This window comes from Lipomyces japonicus (genome assembly GCF_038497905.1).
Source record: "Lipomyces japonicus strain CBS 7319 unplaced genomic scaffold V1514scaffold_1, whole genome shotgun sequence".
In the NCBI taxonomy this organism is placed as follows: Eukaryota; Fungi; Ascomycota; class Lipomycetes; order Lipomycetales; family Lipomycetaceae; genus Lipomyces; species Lipomyces japonicus.
The window spans coordinates 283,843-300,230 of NW_027117813.1; the positions used below are offsets into that span (position 1 = coordinate 283,843).

The window sequence follows — 16,388 nt, forward strand, 5'->3', positions numbered from 1 at the left end:
CTGTATTACAATTTTCTAAAGCTGTCCTGATTCCGCTTTATTCTGGTTTGCTCAACTCCTTTTTGATTCCGCAAAGTTAAAATTTCCTCCTATTCTGCCGCATACTTCTCTGCTTCGATTTCATTCCGACCGCTTATTATCTGATCTGATACCTTCATTCGTATTGTTGTTATCATATCTACTGGTTCTGATTATATCTGTTCTGCTATCTCTGATTATTATCTTTTTTGCAACACAAATACCATAACTACCCACTTATATCCTCCGAGTTTTTCTGCTACCATAGTCATAAATACCATAGTAAACACAAAGGTATGCCAATGTATAACCTTTGTTGTAGAGAGGAGTCTTAGTGGGTATGCTCACGTTCACTGTATGCCAATACTATGTAGCTCGGCATACACGCGTGATCGACTCCCACACTACCTCAGCGATGGAAAACTTGCTGAGGTGTACATAAAGTATTCTTCTCCTCTATAAATATCAAAGAAAAAAAAAAGTTGCATGCTATGGCGATGTCATAGGCAATGCCAACATGTGTACTTTGACACGGTCGACGGATGTATGCAGGTTGTTCATTCGATATTGGCCATTCACGATAGGCAAAAACGAAATAAGAGCACAGATAATATAACCACCAGTCGATCGTGATAGTATAGTCTGCAAAATCCACGCCGCTGTCTGCTTGAGAGAAAGCAAAGAACTATGCTATAATTTACAGTCCTCTCATGCATAAACAAGAGGCCATTAATTTACTCTGCTGGAGAAAACTTATTATAAGTGTCGAGTATTGATATGCCAAATTAAAATCTAATTTAAACCAGAACACTAGTCATCTTCCTATCATGGCTTGATATCTCAACAGTTTGTTGCCGTTACTTAATAGTAAAAGCAGTTCAAAAGGTAAGGACAAAAATTGGCTACTATTTGATCTTCGTAGCTGACTTACTTTTAAATAAAATCTTGTAGCAAGTCTGCGTTTACCTTGCGACTCTCAGTACCAGTCATATCTAATCTGTTTCCGACAATACCGCGGCAACTATGGCACAATGATAATCTGGGAAAATTGAGGCACTTTTATTGCCACAACATGTTAATGCATCACGGAATATTGTAAAATTTGTAATGGTTTATACTATTCTCTTAGTTCCTAAAAATACTTGCAACGAAACAAATAACCAAACTGCTCTTCTAAATCTTTGTCTTACTTAAACAGCAATGCAATAGTTAATAATTATTGCGATCGTTATGATATAAACAACTTGAAAACGTGATAAAATTCAATTTTACATGACTGGAAGCCGCATACTAAACGGCTCATTATGGGAAAGTTGCGTTTGTCACTTACCCTGCTTCTTGGCCTGACAAGGAACACAATCAATTAATGCCATACCGATTTCGACATATACATTTACGGTCTTACTATAAAGTACTATAAAGTAGGCTATCAAACTAAACACAATATTAAATTTTTTTTTATATTTATAAATGTCCAAAAACTTTAACTTTATGTGGTTAGTGCTGACCGTGTTTGTAGAAACATTTGCAAGCAGTATTGGTTTGTAAAATACTTCATTATATTAGTCATGATCTTCAATTATAAAAATCACGTGATCTATTTGCACTTCCTGTCCATGCGAGAGCCGGAATTTATCGATTTCCATAAATGACGGTTAACGAATCTTGCTCGACCTGAGAGATTTGCATGGTAAATTTTATATCATGATCTGGCAACTGCTGAAATAATTTTGATTAATTCAATGGTTCATATATCAAACTGGCAGAAATCATGAGCCTTCGAGCACCATTAAAGCGATCAAGATCATCTTTTGGTTTGGATAGTTCCGGCAGTAGCCGGTCAAAACGCCAGTTAGTTGATTCACTTGAAAAACTGACCCTGAGTAAGTCGATTGAAATGGCACATGCGTTTATGTATTTTTTTTAACGAATTCGATAAGACCCAAACGTTTTAAATCCGACGTCAATATCTGGGGAAATTGCAACCGTAGGAAAGCCCGTCGAACCGATTCTTGGGTATGATTCTTGGGATGGATCCAAGGAACCGAAATCTCAGCGAGATGATTTGGATGACAGAATGGATGTTGGTGGTCCGCATACCGTGTTTATATCTTCGCTAGATTCATCAGATGATTCCAGTGAGGAAGATGACGAAGAAAACCAGCAAATTTACTTTACACCGGAAATTGATCGCAAGATTAGGGATTTGCCATATTCGCTGGCTTTACGTAACTCACAACAGCAACAGCCTCAATTATCAACACTCAGATACGCACCACTGTTAAAACCGGTAACACTAAAACAACCACCGACGGAGCTAGTTTTATACAAACCTAAGGAACAGATCATATCTGAGGCAATTACTCGACAGGCTAATCAAGAAGATTGGCGACATGTTGAGCGTGAGCAAGATGGCGACGCGGATATGATAACCGACAACGTGAATAACGATGACGAAGATGCTATGGATATGGACTAGACTTTAAAACCAATCTATAACTTTCAACACTTCAAATACACAAATTCCAAAACTCCATCAAGTAAGACAAACAAAATTAAAAATAGAATGATGCAATACAACAACCAAAAAAAAAGAGATTAAACAAGAAAATGCAACTTTAATGCTTAGCACACTATAAATAGTGCAAACACGTTATCACACTTTTAATTTATCACACCTCGCCTGCCACTGAAAATCAAACAAATGAAAAATGAAGAATTTTTAAAAAAAAAAAAGAAAATGCAAATCAGGCATATCTATAAGCTGTAGAACCGCCATTAGTCTGTAAATGCCAGTCATTGTTGCTGTTGTTGTTATCATTGCCATTGTTGTGAGCTTGACCTAAAGGAATACCGCCCGGAGTTGGTCCCGATGACGCTAAATATGTATTTGTCACGCCTGCCTGATAACCATTTGAAGAACTAGCACTTGAATCATTACCATAATTAGGAGACTCAGCTTGGTACGCTGGCTTAACGTCGGTAGACTGGGAAGAATATTGAGGAGGTGCTGGATAACGAGGATCATACGCAGGAGGCTGAGAAAAAAAAACAGTTAACCAAAAATGACAAAAAAAAAATTAATATAAAAATATTCTGTACTAACGGGAGGAGCAAGATCTGGTTGATTTGTATTGAGCGTGTTTAATGGATATGCCGGATAATACTGTTCCTGATAGGTATCCCTGCTAGGAATATAATGCGACCCAGGCTGACTTCTGACCAACCACTAAAAACAAGTAAAAATTAACTAAACTGTTTCCATTTTCCATTGTACAACATTTCAACAAATTAAATAATATACATGCTTACAGCATGGTATTTAAGAGGCTGCTTGCCTTGCCGAATTCGTGATCGTGCGTGACTGTAGGCAACAAAGAAGACGACAAAAATTAAAAACACAATGCCTCCAAACACTCTAGTTTATTTGGTCATCAGTATGTTGCACTTCAAAAATCAATATATATATATACATATATATATGTAAAGCAAGAACCTAAACAAAAATTATACTTACGCCCATTTGAGTTCCCAAGAAGTGGTATCTCCGTACCTGGCAAAAAAGTACATCAGTCACAAAATTTGAACCAAACAAAATTGTTTACTTTCTAACTTACCACAGATATTGTCGCCGACTCAATTCCATCCGTTCCAAACAAAAAAAAAATGACTCTATAAATTCTATAGCTGCGACAAAACGCTTTTTATAATCTAATTTGGTTTTGTCATGGTTGAAACCGTCATCGCTTATGTAAAAATATCGTATAAGCTTTTATAAATGGCGGTGCACTTTTGCTTCAGCCACAGCGCCTGGAAACGCCTTGAATCTCCGTATAATTTTTATTCTCTAAACCTGCATTCATTATATTATATACTGTATGTACAAATTTTAATATCATAACTCGTTTCTTTGGAAACCCCCCTGTCCCGCCAAAAACTGGGATTTCATGTATCTATCCAGTCGCTCCTTCTCTAAGATGACGTCCCTGCCAATGAATTTAGTCCAAGTCTTGTTGGCATAATACAAAGCCAAACGCCAAATATTTTGTGGAAATTCAACATAACTCCTTAATATGTATTTCACAGCTTCCCATACGTTTCTCCACTCACTGTCCCATACTGGTTCAAATGCAGATTGATTCAACAACGGGTCATTAATTTCCTCAAAAACCTCATCAAATTCCTTGTTGTTGATTTCATTATCCGAACTAGTCAACGTCCGAAACATGTTGATCGCTGCAATCGATTTCGATAACCTGTCATAAGTATTTATCAACGCAACCATTTCCATGCGTCGCAACTGAATATCTGTCCCAGTGCCATCCTCTGGTAATTCAAATAAAATTTTTAAAGCGGTGGCATATCCTGTAACTTGCAGCTTACCCCAAAGTCGGCATTTGTCACATCCAGTGCAATCCATAATTCTCGAAACATTCACAAATCGGGTTCTAAATTCTTCTTTTAACTGAGGCTGCTCTAGAAAAAGCTTTTTCGAATCAAACACGTCCGGAACAGTTCTGTCAGCTTCGATAGCAATTTTAAGCATTTTCCGTCTCGTGTCGGCATCATAACCTTGTGCGTTTGTGCAGAACGTGAAATCTTCTAAATATCGTCGCAATTTGGCCACCGCTTTTGAAACAAGGGCAAAGTTAAAGTACACGTTCGCAATCCGATCCGGAAAATTACCAACCCGTTCCAAAAAAACTTTCAAGTTTGGACCCCATTCCCCAGTGTCAGTATCGAGATATTCGTTTGACAAATGAGTCGACACGCTGGCATGCATTCCTGATATTAATTTGTAAAATACTCTTTTTTCCACGCATGTGTCTTCCTGATTAAGTGCCAGCCGGCCTTGCTCACCGCCTTCCCTGGCCACAATCCAGTTTCCTTCTTTAATGATTTGGCTAAAAGGATCAGCTCGTGGAGTGGCGACATTTGAAGGTACCGAATTAGGGAAACAATTTTCAGTGTAAATAGCTGACCAGATCATGTTCGCATGTTGACCGGAATAACCTGTGTATCGTTCTGGATTGTCAATCAGATTAACATACACGCCAGGTCCGTCTCCGCTCTCATCTTCGGGGACACAATAGTCATTGGCCTTTTTTAGCGGCAATATGGGTGCATTCGGTTCATTATCTCTTACGCAACTGCCCTCCGCTCCGCTACCTAGTGCCTTATCCAGGTCTTCATCTAACCCAATAGTTGACCCGGCAGATAATCGTCCCAAATAGCCCGATCTCCAAATCTCGGGTAAATGTTCCTCATCGTCTATGGTATCTACTGCGCAAGCCCTATTGCCACACATTCCTTCGTCATCCCAAAATAAACATCGACGCCCGAACAGGTCCAATCTATAGTACTTGAAAAAATCTGAATTGGTCACGATATCTTTCAATAATGGACGAAGCACTTCTTGATTGGCGGTATCAATCGCAGCTAAACCATAAGACGACTCGGATATTTCTACTGATGGCTAAACCAAAACAAAAAATGTTAGCTCCATTTATGGCACTCATAAAAAAGAATGTCAATATGGCCACCGAGGCGACCACTCTCGCCGAGCCCAAGATAAGAAGGAAATTTAATAAAAACGGGCATACCTCTGAAGCAGTAGCATATGACATAAAGAAACATATCATATGTAAAAATGAACTTCTTAAGTACCGCATGGCAATCTGTTTTTACCAGTACTTTTGGCCACAAAAGATCAAAGTGGATGATGCATATACCACTTCTGGCGTTGCTGATTGAGTATTTGTATAAAATCAAGGGCTTAATTAATTGCCAGATCAGCCATAACTCTTTCTTTTTTGGGAAAAGTAAATTTTGAAATAAGTTGTTACGTAACCGTTGCTGACACGCCACACGCCAGCCACACACAAAGTCAGCTAAAGTAATGACTAATATCTTACAACGCAATCTGTTGATACTCTGCCTGGTGTAGGGTATGCCATAGCTATTTCCTTCCTGTAATTTAGACTCTTTCCAAAATTTGGTCACTTGTTTAAGACTCTTTCCCGTAAAATTTTCTCTCTCTTTGCTATCTTTGTTGTCTATTCAGCGAGGCTAATCTTTTTTTGAAGCTCCTAACACAATTCACGACGAAGTTACTAAGCTCTTCGGCAAGAGGTTTCACGATCCCGAACAACCAGGAGAAAGGCGAACTTCCAACCGCTTACGTTCAGTAGATTAGGGAGTATATCAGGGAAACTGATTTTTCCGACATAAGAGCAGTCGGATCAATACACCCAATGCCTTTAGCCCTGATATGAAGGGATATATTACATATAAAGAACATGATGAACAACACGCCCTTGTCCGCTGATCCTGTTGCCACGTCACATGGTAGCGACACCTGGTTTACGGTTACGTTGCACAACCTCCCTGATCCAACAATCCACATGGCCGCAAGCACCGGAGAGGCCAACCGACCAGAAGAAGTATCAGCAGGGTCTGAGATGACCGTTACTACCGACACGCCAACTGCCAGCTTCCAAGTCTTCTATCGGAGGAGGAAATGGCCAAGCTTCACGCAAGTTCGTATTGTCTCAACTCGGTTTGGATAACCAAACTGGTAGGAACCGTCCCTCGTTTTCCTAAACCTCAAATGAACGAGTACTTCGACCGACGCAACGGTCGATGAATTCCTCCGCCAGTGGGACACGGCGACATCACCAAGAAATTACCTCTTCTAGTCGGAGCTCGTTTACGGTTTGCAAGAATGCCTCATTTCGTAGCCAAAAAAATTAAGAAAAGAGCGAAACAAAGTTTACTACAGTAAACCCTCGATAGTAAGCCTCGATATAGTAAGCGATATAGTAAGGTATAGCGAGCGAGGGTTTACTGTATATTCTTCTTGACAAACCTTTTCATCTTTTATGTTAGAATTGCATTGCGCTTCAAGAAAAGATTAGCCTCGCTGAATAGACAACAAAGATAGCAAAGAAAGAGAAAATTTTACGGGAAAGAGTCTTAAACAAGTGACCAAATTTTGGAAAGAGTCTAAATTACAGGAAGGAAATAGCTATGGCATACCCTACACCAGTTATAATAGCCAACACCTTATGGTGTAATCAAGGCTGCCGTACCCTTAGAGAATTTTAAAAGAAGCTTGGAGTGCTCTCACAGTTCGGTCTTGTGGCTATTTCCCAGTTCCATTTTTAGATACTATATTCTCCCGGTATGTTTCCGTACAAACTTAACCATTCCTCTGAAAGTTATCCTTGTTTCGTAACATCCGTCTTCTGTAGCATCCGTGTTCTGCATTTGTGCGTGGCAAAAAGCGGCGGGCGAACTTTTCTTCCCTGCAAAAAAAAAAAACATGAGCAAAAGTGCTCGGGATTTTCGATTAAATTTTTGCAACAGCTAATGGCAGATACGAGACATGCACTGCACTATATAATAGCGCGATATCTTAGTTACAACGTTTTCCGCGCTTTATAATTATTGCCTCAAAATACGAGATTAAATAAATGCATCGCATAAAATAAAGTTTAAGCTACGTTAACGTACTATATATAATGCGTAGTAATTCTATAAAACGCAGTTAATATATAGTAAAGTGCACATCAGATATACCTATAGCCTTATATATTACTAGTAAATATTAAAGTGCTGTTTAATCGTTATTTTACTCAATCTATAATATATTTTACACATATAGACAAGAATGATTACCCTTAACATTTTTTTGGCTGTGGTACTACTTTCAGCTGTTTTATCAGCATGCACAACCCAGTCAAGTGATAAAGTTACCAAAACCAGTTACAGTGACATTGAGTCATCAATAAAGACAGTTGTCCCAGCACCTATCAGTGGTCCTAGTAGCCAGGATGGCAAGTTGTTGTATCCAGTAGACTTTGGAGGAAATCATCTGAATAAACGGGATGAGACCTGTTCATGTGATGGTGACCCTTATAATACAGTGATCGGTTATGTTAGTTCAGGAACCACTTATATAATGAGGCTCATAGGATGTGGCACTGGGCCCTATGCATTTTATAAACTCTTCTCGGCTTATGAGGAATGGTATAATATCGCTCTGATAGTGTCGTGCTAAAAGTTGCACGAACTATGAGCGCAGTATGTGTGAGTGCAGCTGTTTATGCGACAGCACCATGGCAGTCAGCAGTGGGAGTTAGCACAAAGCGTAATATGGAGGTCTATTCAGACAAGAATGTTACTTTTACATTGTCTGATGAAACTGATGAATATACACTGATAGATGTGCAGCATCATGATGATTCAGGATTGGTGTCTAAATTGACAGATTACAATAATGGAAGTTTCTCAATTATCCCAAGAATATTGGAAACGAAAAACAATATAACAAGAAGAAGTGATATATCAGGTGGATTAGGATTAAAATAGAATATCTATGGATATACAGGTACCCCAAACAAATATGAAAATGAGTATTCGAATGGGTGTTATACGATGGTTCATCATGCAGGTAACACTTGGAATTATATGGATAGTCTTTCATCTGTGGCAAATGATCTATCTAATTGGCAAGTAAATCCAATCGAATATTACATGAGAATACAGGCTGAAAGTGGTAGTTTTGGCTATTATATTTATATCTCGAACATATTTTATTTGCAGACAAGAATCTGCACATCCGTTACTGCACATCCGTTACCCAATGAGCAACTTCAATTAAAACCCCAGGCTTAGACAAAGTACTCGCTCAACCAGTACATGGAATTTATTCCTAAAGACTAAGGCGAAAGAGTTTCAGGCCGATGGCTTGAGCCAGGGGGAGGGCTACATGAACAAAATGCGTCATGAATACCTCCTTCTGAGACAAGATAAGGTGCGATGGGCACAATGGCTAGCAGAAATCCCCCGGCATGAAATTGCGAAATCCGTTATTGATAAATGTTTGCGAGTGAATCAACGCACGATGGTAAGCTTAAATCATCTATAAGCCAAAATAGATAACTTACAAGAATAGGAAGCGTTGAACTTAACTCAGTTTGCGGATTGGGCATTAGTAGTTTTTTCTGCCCAGCAACCCGAGGAGGAAACTATCTTCCGTTTGGCAGGCTCCGAACGCATGAAACCCTATTTCGATAGGTTTCAGAGCGAGATTTTGGGACTCTCTCGTATCGAATCTATCACCGGACGGTCACACGGTGGACAACAATATAATTCATCACTTCTCGTTGTTTCTCAGCTTTCGATCGCATTGAGAGAGCTCTTTGGTATGTACCACACTTCCTATAGATTCGATCAAGCTAACTTGACTTGTTTAGGAATATCAGGAATGTCAAATACTCAACTTCCATCGAAGTGGGTGGTTTCTTTGAAAAGAAAAAATTATCGATTGATAATTGGCTCGTCGGTTAAAGAGGCTTTGTAGACTTTGAACGACAGCAGCTGTTGAGGCTGACAGCAGTCACAAAGCTTTTCAAGCAACGACTTGTGAAATCCTCAAAACCGATTTTGAACTTAATTTCTTTGAAAAGTATGATTGTTGTTCCGATGGAAGGGAACGATGACGTTTATCCAGAAGAAACGGGTACTAGTAATGTTTTAACTTCTGAGGAGGAGTCAGCCATTGCAGACATTGAGCCTGATTTCGGTGATCGAAATATGCTTGATGTGGCCATACTTGCCAACGAAGATTCTAGTGAGGATCAGATACAGGAGATGTTCGCAGAAGAGCTGATCGAAGATGACATTCTGGATGTCGTACGGCAATTTGACATGACAGAAAATAGCCTATTTGAGCAATCTGAGGATGATGAAGGAGTTATCCCCTGACAAGAATATCCCCTGACAAGACCGGTCCTAATCTTCTTAAAACTTGATGTTTGAAATATTGGTTCAATTCCAGTAAGAACAAGTATTAGATAAAAGGTTTCTGCATACGCTCCTACAACAACCCAGTCTCCGACACAACAGAGTAGGGAAACTAGCAGTGTTATGAACTTAGTATATGTGATGAATGAGAACATTGTACATCAATCTATCAGGTCTTCTCGGTCTATGGGATCAAATAATGCCCCGCCATTCGTACGACCATCAACACGGTCATCAACAAGGTCATCAACGCGATCGTCGACACGTTCGACGAGATTAGCAAATTCATCAGCAAAAAGAAAAATTCGTCGCCAACGAAGCTAACTTTTGGAAAGCACGTCTAACTTAATGGGAATAATCGTTGTATATGAAATTTAATGCATGTTTTGTCCTGATCATTTTCTGAACAAAGTTGCCTGTAACCACAAAAAATGAATCATATATATTTAATATAACTCACCCAAATTAATCGTACACGTTAAATATTACCTATACTCTAATACTTTTATTAACTTTTATTTGGAAAATATAAGTTCGGTTGGTTGTTCAAGATCAAATTGACTTTTCGTATAATGTATCTAGTGTTGAAGACCTTTTTCATTAAGTGTCTTTTCTGGTCGATTATTACTATGTTGTACTATAATTCGTGTTAAGACAGGACATGTTCAGTGCGTCCTTGTATAGACGGATTTTTCAGGTCATTGGATTCTGGAAATACTGGACTTCTGTATATTTTTTAAGGGTGATCTGATATTATGGCTGTTGTGTATTTTAACATCAAACACACTACATTAAGCTTGACAGATAAATGCCAATAGTGAGTGACTTGATCATTTTTGACATGCTATTTTATGTCTAGACTTGCTTGTAACGGCATGCATATGAAAACCCAACCCGTTTGCAGAAAAATTCGAGCAGAAGAAATACATGACTGTTCAATAAGATAAAGAGAGCATTATCTTTATGTTGATTCTGTCGTAACACATAAAATTAAAATATTTAATCTGCTTATTTTTGCTATTGTGCTCTTTGTATTTTTTATATTTTGATATGTTGTTGTTGGTGACATTTTTGTATATTTGGTTTGTTACATTGCATGTTAGTTTAGATGTAATTCGCAAATTTTGCACGATTTCGATTTTATTTTCCCTAAAAGTGCTTAAAATTACACATTTTAGTTTTCAAATTTCCACCACAACCAACTCTTTCTACATTCTATTCACAACCAAGCTCAATTAAATTAAAATTTTTACTTCAACGACAAATTTATTATGCCTAAGAAACGGTACCAATATAATCACAGCTTCTATGTTCGAAATCGAAGAATTCTTGGCACTAACGGTGTCATCCATGAACTTGAGCGGACAAATGACAATATCATAGAAACAGTTGTGCATGCGAGGCCCCTGCCTATGAAAGACGGCAAAGAAGATTACTCGATGTATTATACGAGTTCTAACAAGAAGCCGTTTTCATTTAAGAAACGAAAAGCTGTCGACGACATCTCAAACCAATGGGCTGCCGCTAAAGACCAACAAAACCTTCTTGAAGGCTATGAAAAGAATAGTGAGGGGTCCGTGCTTTGTGTTGGAACTGATATTTCGACTGTGGTAAGTCATTTTTGAAGTTCTCATTGGGCTGAATGTAGTGCTTATTTCATGCTTAAATTATGTTAAATAGAAAGTAGTTGCTCAGACAAGAAAGAATGCTGACAATCGAGCCGCTGAAGCTAAATTATGGAATGAGAATCGAAAGATGATCTTCCCTGGTTTACTTTAGTGGAAATCGATGAACCGGAGAGACAGACAAAGTCTCAAAAGTCGGTCCAGTATATACACAGTCGAGCAGTTGGAAGAAATGAAGCTGCTCAGCACACTTCAGTTCAAGAAACTTAGAGGATATATCATGTTGATTAATTTCACAGGCAACTTCAGTGTTTACTCAGGCATATATATATGCGCTAACAGAGATAGATGTAAGTTTTCTTCGCGTGGGCGAGAGTCCCCTTAAAGAGCTTCTGCAGCTTGGGTACTTCCCATCTACGTACGGTCGGCCAACTTTCGGCTTTAGTATCGAGATGTTGGAGTTTTTTGACTCGGCGCAGAATGCTGGAGCAACAAGGTCTTTGTCGGTACTTTGCAACGTTTTTCAGCGGGCGATCGAAAAGGCTTTTCTTACTGAGCTTCCGGTCGTTCTACTAAGGAAGTTGTTCTTGCCGTCATTGCAGGAATTTTGAGGCCTTGACATTCAAGTAGCCCAGCATTACGAGAGTGCGATAAGGGATTTATTCAATGGTGAGATTCTTCTAATCAAAATTGATTTACCCCAATACTGAAAATTATATTATAGTATACGAAGGTTGCAGGTATGATTCTGCAAGCTTTAGCAATGGATGCCCTGCGTGCTACGCACTCTCAGATGCATGTGAAAGAACCGATTCTGCCGTCATCTCGATTGACGGTAATATCTAACATTATCGGGAGAAGAGGCGAGGCGAAACTGTTGATAGGGTGGCTCCCCTGACACCAGTATTTGTTTCTGAAGATCGTGTCAAGCTTTCTTCACTTACGGAAGAAAAGTCTGGCTGTAGTAGCAGCTTTTCAGCCACCAAAAATTCTACTGACAAACACGGCTGGAAGGACGAACGAGGGCTCATTAATGCTGTCTGTCGCCACGGCACATGTTTGTTGTTATTAGATAACATGTTTTGGGGGGAGCACAAGGAAGACATTTGTACAGCAATACAACGTACATTTGTAAACGGCAAACTTACTTTAACGTCATTCTCTGTGACATATGATGTTAGCTGTCGTTTCCAGCGGACGCTTAAGGTATGTTAGTCACAAAATCAATATTTATTAATGGATCTAACCTATATTAGATGCTCGAAAGCCAGCTTTTGGATGAATTTGAGACCTCTATTATCATCAAACCTTTGATCCCAAGCTTCCATGTCTATGCTCATGAAAGTAAATTTTATTTCACCCGGGTGTAAATAAATGTGAATTAACTAACGGCGAAGGCGTGGAACGTGATTGGGCGCAAAAGGCTTTCTTGGTGTATGGAGGTCGCAAGTCGTCTTAATATCACCGCCGCCAAGCTCTTAATGGGCAAACGTTATTTCCGATGCAGGAAAAAAATGCGTATCTTGCTGGTACTTTGGCCCTCGGGGTCAAAAAGGCCACGGACCAAATAAAGAGTGCAGCATCGGAAATATCGTCGAGTGGGTATAGCCATGAGGAGCTTGGTCGGCAAGTGATGGCTCGACAAGACTTTTTCCGTGCAGATCAGTCTGAACGCGCTTTTCCATTAAAAGGCCTCTTTCTTGCTGCCAAAAATTTCATTGAGGCTAATGATGCCCGTGAAAAGCTCTTGACCTGTGAAGTTACGAGGGAAGTGGATGGCGAATTGACGAGGCTAGATAGCTCGTGGAGACTTAGACACATGAAATTATTGAGTTTCCTGGCACAGCATGGACAGAGCATGTCAGACTGGTCGCGCGATGGAACGCAATTTGTCAAGTACGAAATGCATTTCAAGTTTGAAAAGCTTTCGAAGGTATTGAAACAAAAGAAAAATAAGAAAAATGATGATTCTAATTTGACTATTCATTTAGCTGCGTCGTCAAATACGTGAAGAGGCAATCAGTCGGCGCATGGTGCAGGAAGCTATCCAGAGACATGTTGGGGAGCGTAGTGCCACCGCCTTTGTCCGAAGTATTCAGAGTCGGTCGAAGAAGATGCAGAAGTTGATCGACTTATACAATGTTGAAAGATTTAGTCTGACAGTTAATGATGTGAGTAGTCAAATTTCATTTTAATATTAATAATTGACATAGTTTAGCCTGGTATTTCTCTTCCTGAAATGAAAGTTGAAGAAGTTATTCGATCAACCAAATAAGACAACATAGGAATTGATGATACCGATAAAATTCTTGCCTACTTGGCATCTGATCATTCTCAGACCCGGCCGCGATGGATGTCGGATGCGACTTTTCGAAAGGTCATGGAATCGGGTTACGATTCTGCGGTCGAAGAACTTAAAATTTTGGCAGCTGAAATTCTTCGGTTTGTACAATGGGCAGTGGAGGCGGTTGATGCCCATGTTGATGCTCTTGAAGGGCTTATAGGCGTGGACGAATTAGCTGCGCAGCATATTTTTCGTGACAGAAAAATGCTTGTAGTGGCTGAATTTAGATTACCAGGACTTGCTCCTTATTTCTCACAAGATCTTCAAGAGATGATTCATTGTAAGACTACCCCAATCATTGTCTTTATTATTGTTAATGCTAATTAATATAGCTTGCTTACGACGAAGTAAAATTGCACTTTTGAAGTACAATTTAACGAAGCCAGCAGTTGTTGATCTAAACGATTCTGAACGCTACCCCAGAATTGTAAAGGAACCCGATACTGCTGAACAATACATTATGGATGTAGAAAGCGAGGATGAAGATGAACATGTGGAAATAAATGATCAAGAATTTGACATCTACACCGACAGCGTAAATGTTGAAAGTGATGATGATGATCATATGAGTAATTAAATGGAGATTTTAAGTTATTATCTATTGCCTGTTGGCTTCGGCTCTTAGACAGAAATCGCCAGTGTATTATATTAATAAAAGCGCATTCTCCTGAATCAAAAATATGAAATCGATTAATTAGTTATTATGGAATCATAGCTATTTCCTTGAGGTCCCCGAAATTTCTAAATTGTAAATAAATACTGACAGGATACATAGCGTAGTTGTTGGAACGAAGTGATCATATATATGATTTACAGTCTACACGTTCAAGCAGATGAGTGCACTAGGTTGCTCTACATGTGTTGATTATAATCTACACAAGAAGGCAAATATGCTTATTAGATTAAAAGCTAGCAGACTTCATACGCGTTGCTTTTGATCTGCATGTTTAATCAAATTGTGTTTAACTGGCGCCCTTTCCTAATTTCTGTCATCAGCCAGCTACTAATTTTTAAATTTTTGTATTTGTATGTCATACAAAAAAAATAAAACATTATATTAAGACTTTTTTTTTTCTAATTCATGTCGTGAAAGCGAGTGCAATTTGAAATTAATGGCTGCTTTGAGGCCACCTTATTGAGTCCCTCGTCAAAAACCCCAAACCTTATGGGTGCAATGATTCCATGCGCGTTGCATTCTGCGAGTTGAGGTTACTAAGGCTTTTAGACTACTCTGCATAGATAATCGCATTGCTATTTTAGGTGGGTGCATGGCGTGGCTGACAACTTGACGTGGAACACTGCATTTGCTATGTTATACTTTTTTTTTTTGATTTTTTATTAGTTATTACATTTTGCTTGTATTCTTCGATTCGGTTTTTGAGTTTTATTAGTAGTGAACGTAGCGTCAGCGTCATTCATTCATTGTATGTCGAGCTACGGCAAAGTTGGAAACTATTAATTATTTTTTACTTTTTTATTATTTAAAATTTAAATTGTTTACAGATTATTAAGTTCAAAATATAAAGATTTCAAGTAATATAGTTTAAATTGTTAGTTTTTGAACAGGTCGCAACTTTGTTCAGGCCGGTTTAAAATAACGCAAATTAAATAAGACTTATTTAGGTCTCCCCTCTTTCTCACACAAACAATTGTTCTCATATTCAAAACACTGATCAGAATCATAAACAATACCCTTACAGTTATTTAACCGTTTAATTAATTTTTTTTTAAAAAAAAATGACAATACTTGCGGCACAGGTACCTTGTTCTCGCGATGGGCCGTCGCAGTTAGGGATTACCAAACGGCGAACCATGTCCGCCCAGATCCGGCAACCGCAATCACAATCATTATCAAACAATTGTTCACATTACAATGTCACATGCCGTTCAGTCACGTCGCCTGCTCGATTATGGTACGACGGGGCAGGCAGCAAGTCCGGCCGCAAGCGCGTACGGTTTGCTCAATTCGAACGAGTGCATGAATACGACCGAGAACCGATCGGGAGTATCGCTGTTGTTGCTGGTGATATACCTCGTGAAGGTTTACGTGCCCGCATGCATGGCGTGGTTTGTCGAATTAAACTGCATATTTTGACGAAAATCGCAACCAAAAGGAATAGCAGGATCACTAATAAAGACTATTACTTCGACGAACTAAAAGGACTGGCCGCATTTGCAGCCAGACCAGACAAGTCATTGTTATTCAGAAACGGCTTAAAGAATGCTAAAAGAATAATATTTGGCTTCTTCGAGGCCATGCAATGTCTTTAGCTTTTGCCCATTATACCCCGAAACTTGCGTTTTAGATATCCAATGACCAGTTTATTTGGCTAGTTTATTTATGATTTCACCCATATGTCTATGAGTCTTGTTTATTGGGTCTGACTTGCCGTTGTTAAAACAGCTCTTTTTTTGTTTTTTTGGGATCGTTGTTAATGTATGAATATTAAACACTAAGATTGCAATTCTTGGGAAATTATTGACCCATACGAATGCATGTAATTGATATTCCTTATTTTAATGGAATTGGGACTGGAAATGCGGATCCATCCGAATTATAATGAGTAGTTATCTAAATGGACCATGAATTC

The 16,388-nt window shown here is 38.9% G+C and overlaps 9 protein-coding genes across 9 annotated transcripts; 7 read left to right on the forward strand and 2 right to left on the reverse strand.

Annotated features, from left to right (window-relative positions):
- Positions 1–1,670: 1,670 nt before the first annotated feature.
- Positions 1,671–2,771, forward strand: V1514DRAFT_323382 (uncharacterized protein). The gene is made up of 2 exons (XM_066926240.1): positions 1,671–1,901; positions 1,959–2,771. The coding sequence occupies exons 1-2, from the start codon at positions 1,790–1,792 to the stop codon at positions 2,495–2,497; spliced, it is 651 nt and encodes a 216-aa protein (XP_066786151.1). The 5' UTR covers positions 1,671–1,789; the 3' UTR covers positions 2,498–2,771.
- V1514DRAFT_323384 (uncharacterized protein) lies at positions 2,437–3,763 on the reverse strand. The gene is made up of 5 exons (XM_066926241.1): positions 3,636–3,763; positions 3,536–3,571; positions 3,331–3,436; positions 3,125–3,247; positions 2,437–3,056 (listed from the first exon to the last, which is right to left on the reverse strand). The coding sequence occupies exons 1-5, from the start codon at positions 3,662–3,664 to the stop codon at positions 2,766–2,768; spliced, it is 585 nt and encodes a 194-aa protein (XP_066786152.1). The 5' UTR covers positions 3,665–3,763; the 3' UTR covers positions 2,437–2,765.
- Positions 3,764–3,863: 100 nt separating this feature from the next.
- Positions 3,864–5,920, reverse strand: V1514DRAFT_300589 (endoplasmic reticulum Oxidoreductin 1-domain-containing protein). Its single transcript, XM_066925531.1, has 2 exons — positions 5,622–5,920; positions 3,864–5,494 (listed from the first exon to the last, which is right to left on the reverse strand). Exons 1-2 carry the CDS (start codon positions 5,688–5,690, stop codon positions 3,914–3,916), a joined length of 1,650 nt encoding a protein of 549 aa, XP_066786153.1. The 5' UTR covers positions 5,691–5,920; the 3' UTR covers positions 3,864–3,913.
- A 1,770-nt stretch (positions 5,921–7,690) lies between these two features.
- V1514DRAFT_355331 (uncharacterized protein) lies at positions 7,691–8,888 on the forward strand (the record flags this gene model as incomplete). The annotated part of the gene is made up of 2 exons (XM_066929631.1): positions 7,691–8,049; positions 8,070–8,888. 2 exons carry the CDS (start codon positions 7,691–7,693, stop codon positions 8,389–8,391), a joined length of 681 nt encoding a protein of 226 aa, XP_066786154.1. The 3' UTR covers positions 8,392–8,888.
- On the forward strand, positions 8,801–9,789 carry V1514DRAFT_340114 (uncharacterized protein; the record flags this gene model as incomplete). Its single annotated transcript, XM_066929011.1, has 4 exons — positions 8,801–8,929; positions 8,978–9,227; positions 9,279–9,315; positions 9,375–9,789. 4 exons carry the CDS (start codon positions 8,801–8,803, stop codon positions 9,787–9,789), a joined length of 831 nt encoding a protein of 276 aa, XP_066786155.1.
- Positions 9,790–11,099: 1,310 nt separating this feature from the next.
- Positions 11,100–11,607, forward strand: V1514DRAFT_340115 (uncharacterized protein; the record flags this gene model as incomplete). Its single annotated transcript, XM_066929012.1, has 2 exons — positions 11,100–11,438; positions 11,509–11,607. The coding sequence occupies 2 exons, from the start codon at positions 11,100–11,102 to the stop codon at positions 11,605–11,607; spliced, it is 438 nt and encodes a 145-aa protein (XP_066786156.1).
- A 609-nt stretch (positions 11,608–12,216) lies between these two features.
- On the forward strand, positions 12,217–12,912 carry V1514DRAFT_317228 (uncharacterized protein; the record flags this gene model as incomplete). Its single annotated transcript, XM_066925830.1, has 4 exons — positions 12,217–12,288; positions 12,312–12,659; positions 12,710–12,797; positions 12,851–12,912. The coding sequence occupies 4 exons, from the start codon at positions 12,217–12,219 to the stop codon at positions 12,910–12,912; spliced, it is 570 nt and encodes a 189-aa protein (XP_066786157.1).
- Positions 12,710–13,586, forward strand: V1514DRAFT_365150 (uncharacterized protein; the record flags this gene model as incomplete). Its single annotated transcript, XM_066929802.1, has 2 exons — positions 12,710–13,386; positions 13,445–13,586. Coding segments are annotated over exons 1-2 (573 nt in total), but the record flags the coding sequence as incomplete, so codon positions are not given.
- A 1,840-nt stretch (positions 13,587–15,426) lies between these two features.
- V1514DRAFT_349558 (uncharacterized protein) lies at positions 15,427–16,379 on the forward strand. The gene has a single exon (XM_066929374.1). The coding sequence runs from the start codon at positions 15,535–15,537 to the stop codon at positions 16,066–16,068; it is 534 nt and encodes a 177-aa protein (XP_066786159.1). The 5' UTR covers positions 15,427–15,534; the 3' UTR covers positions 16,069–16,379.
- Positions 16,380–16,388: the final 9 nt, after the last annotated feature.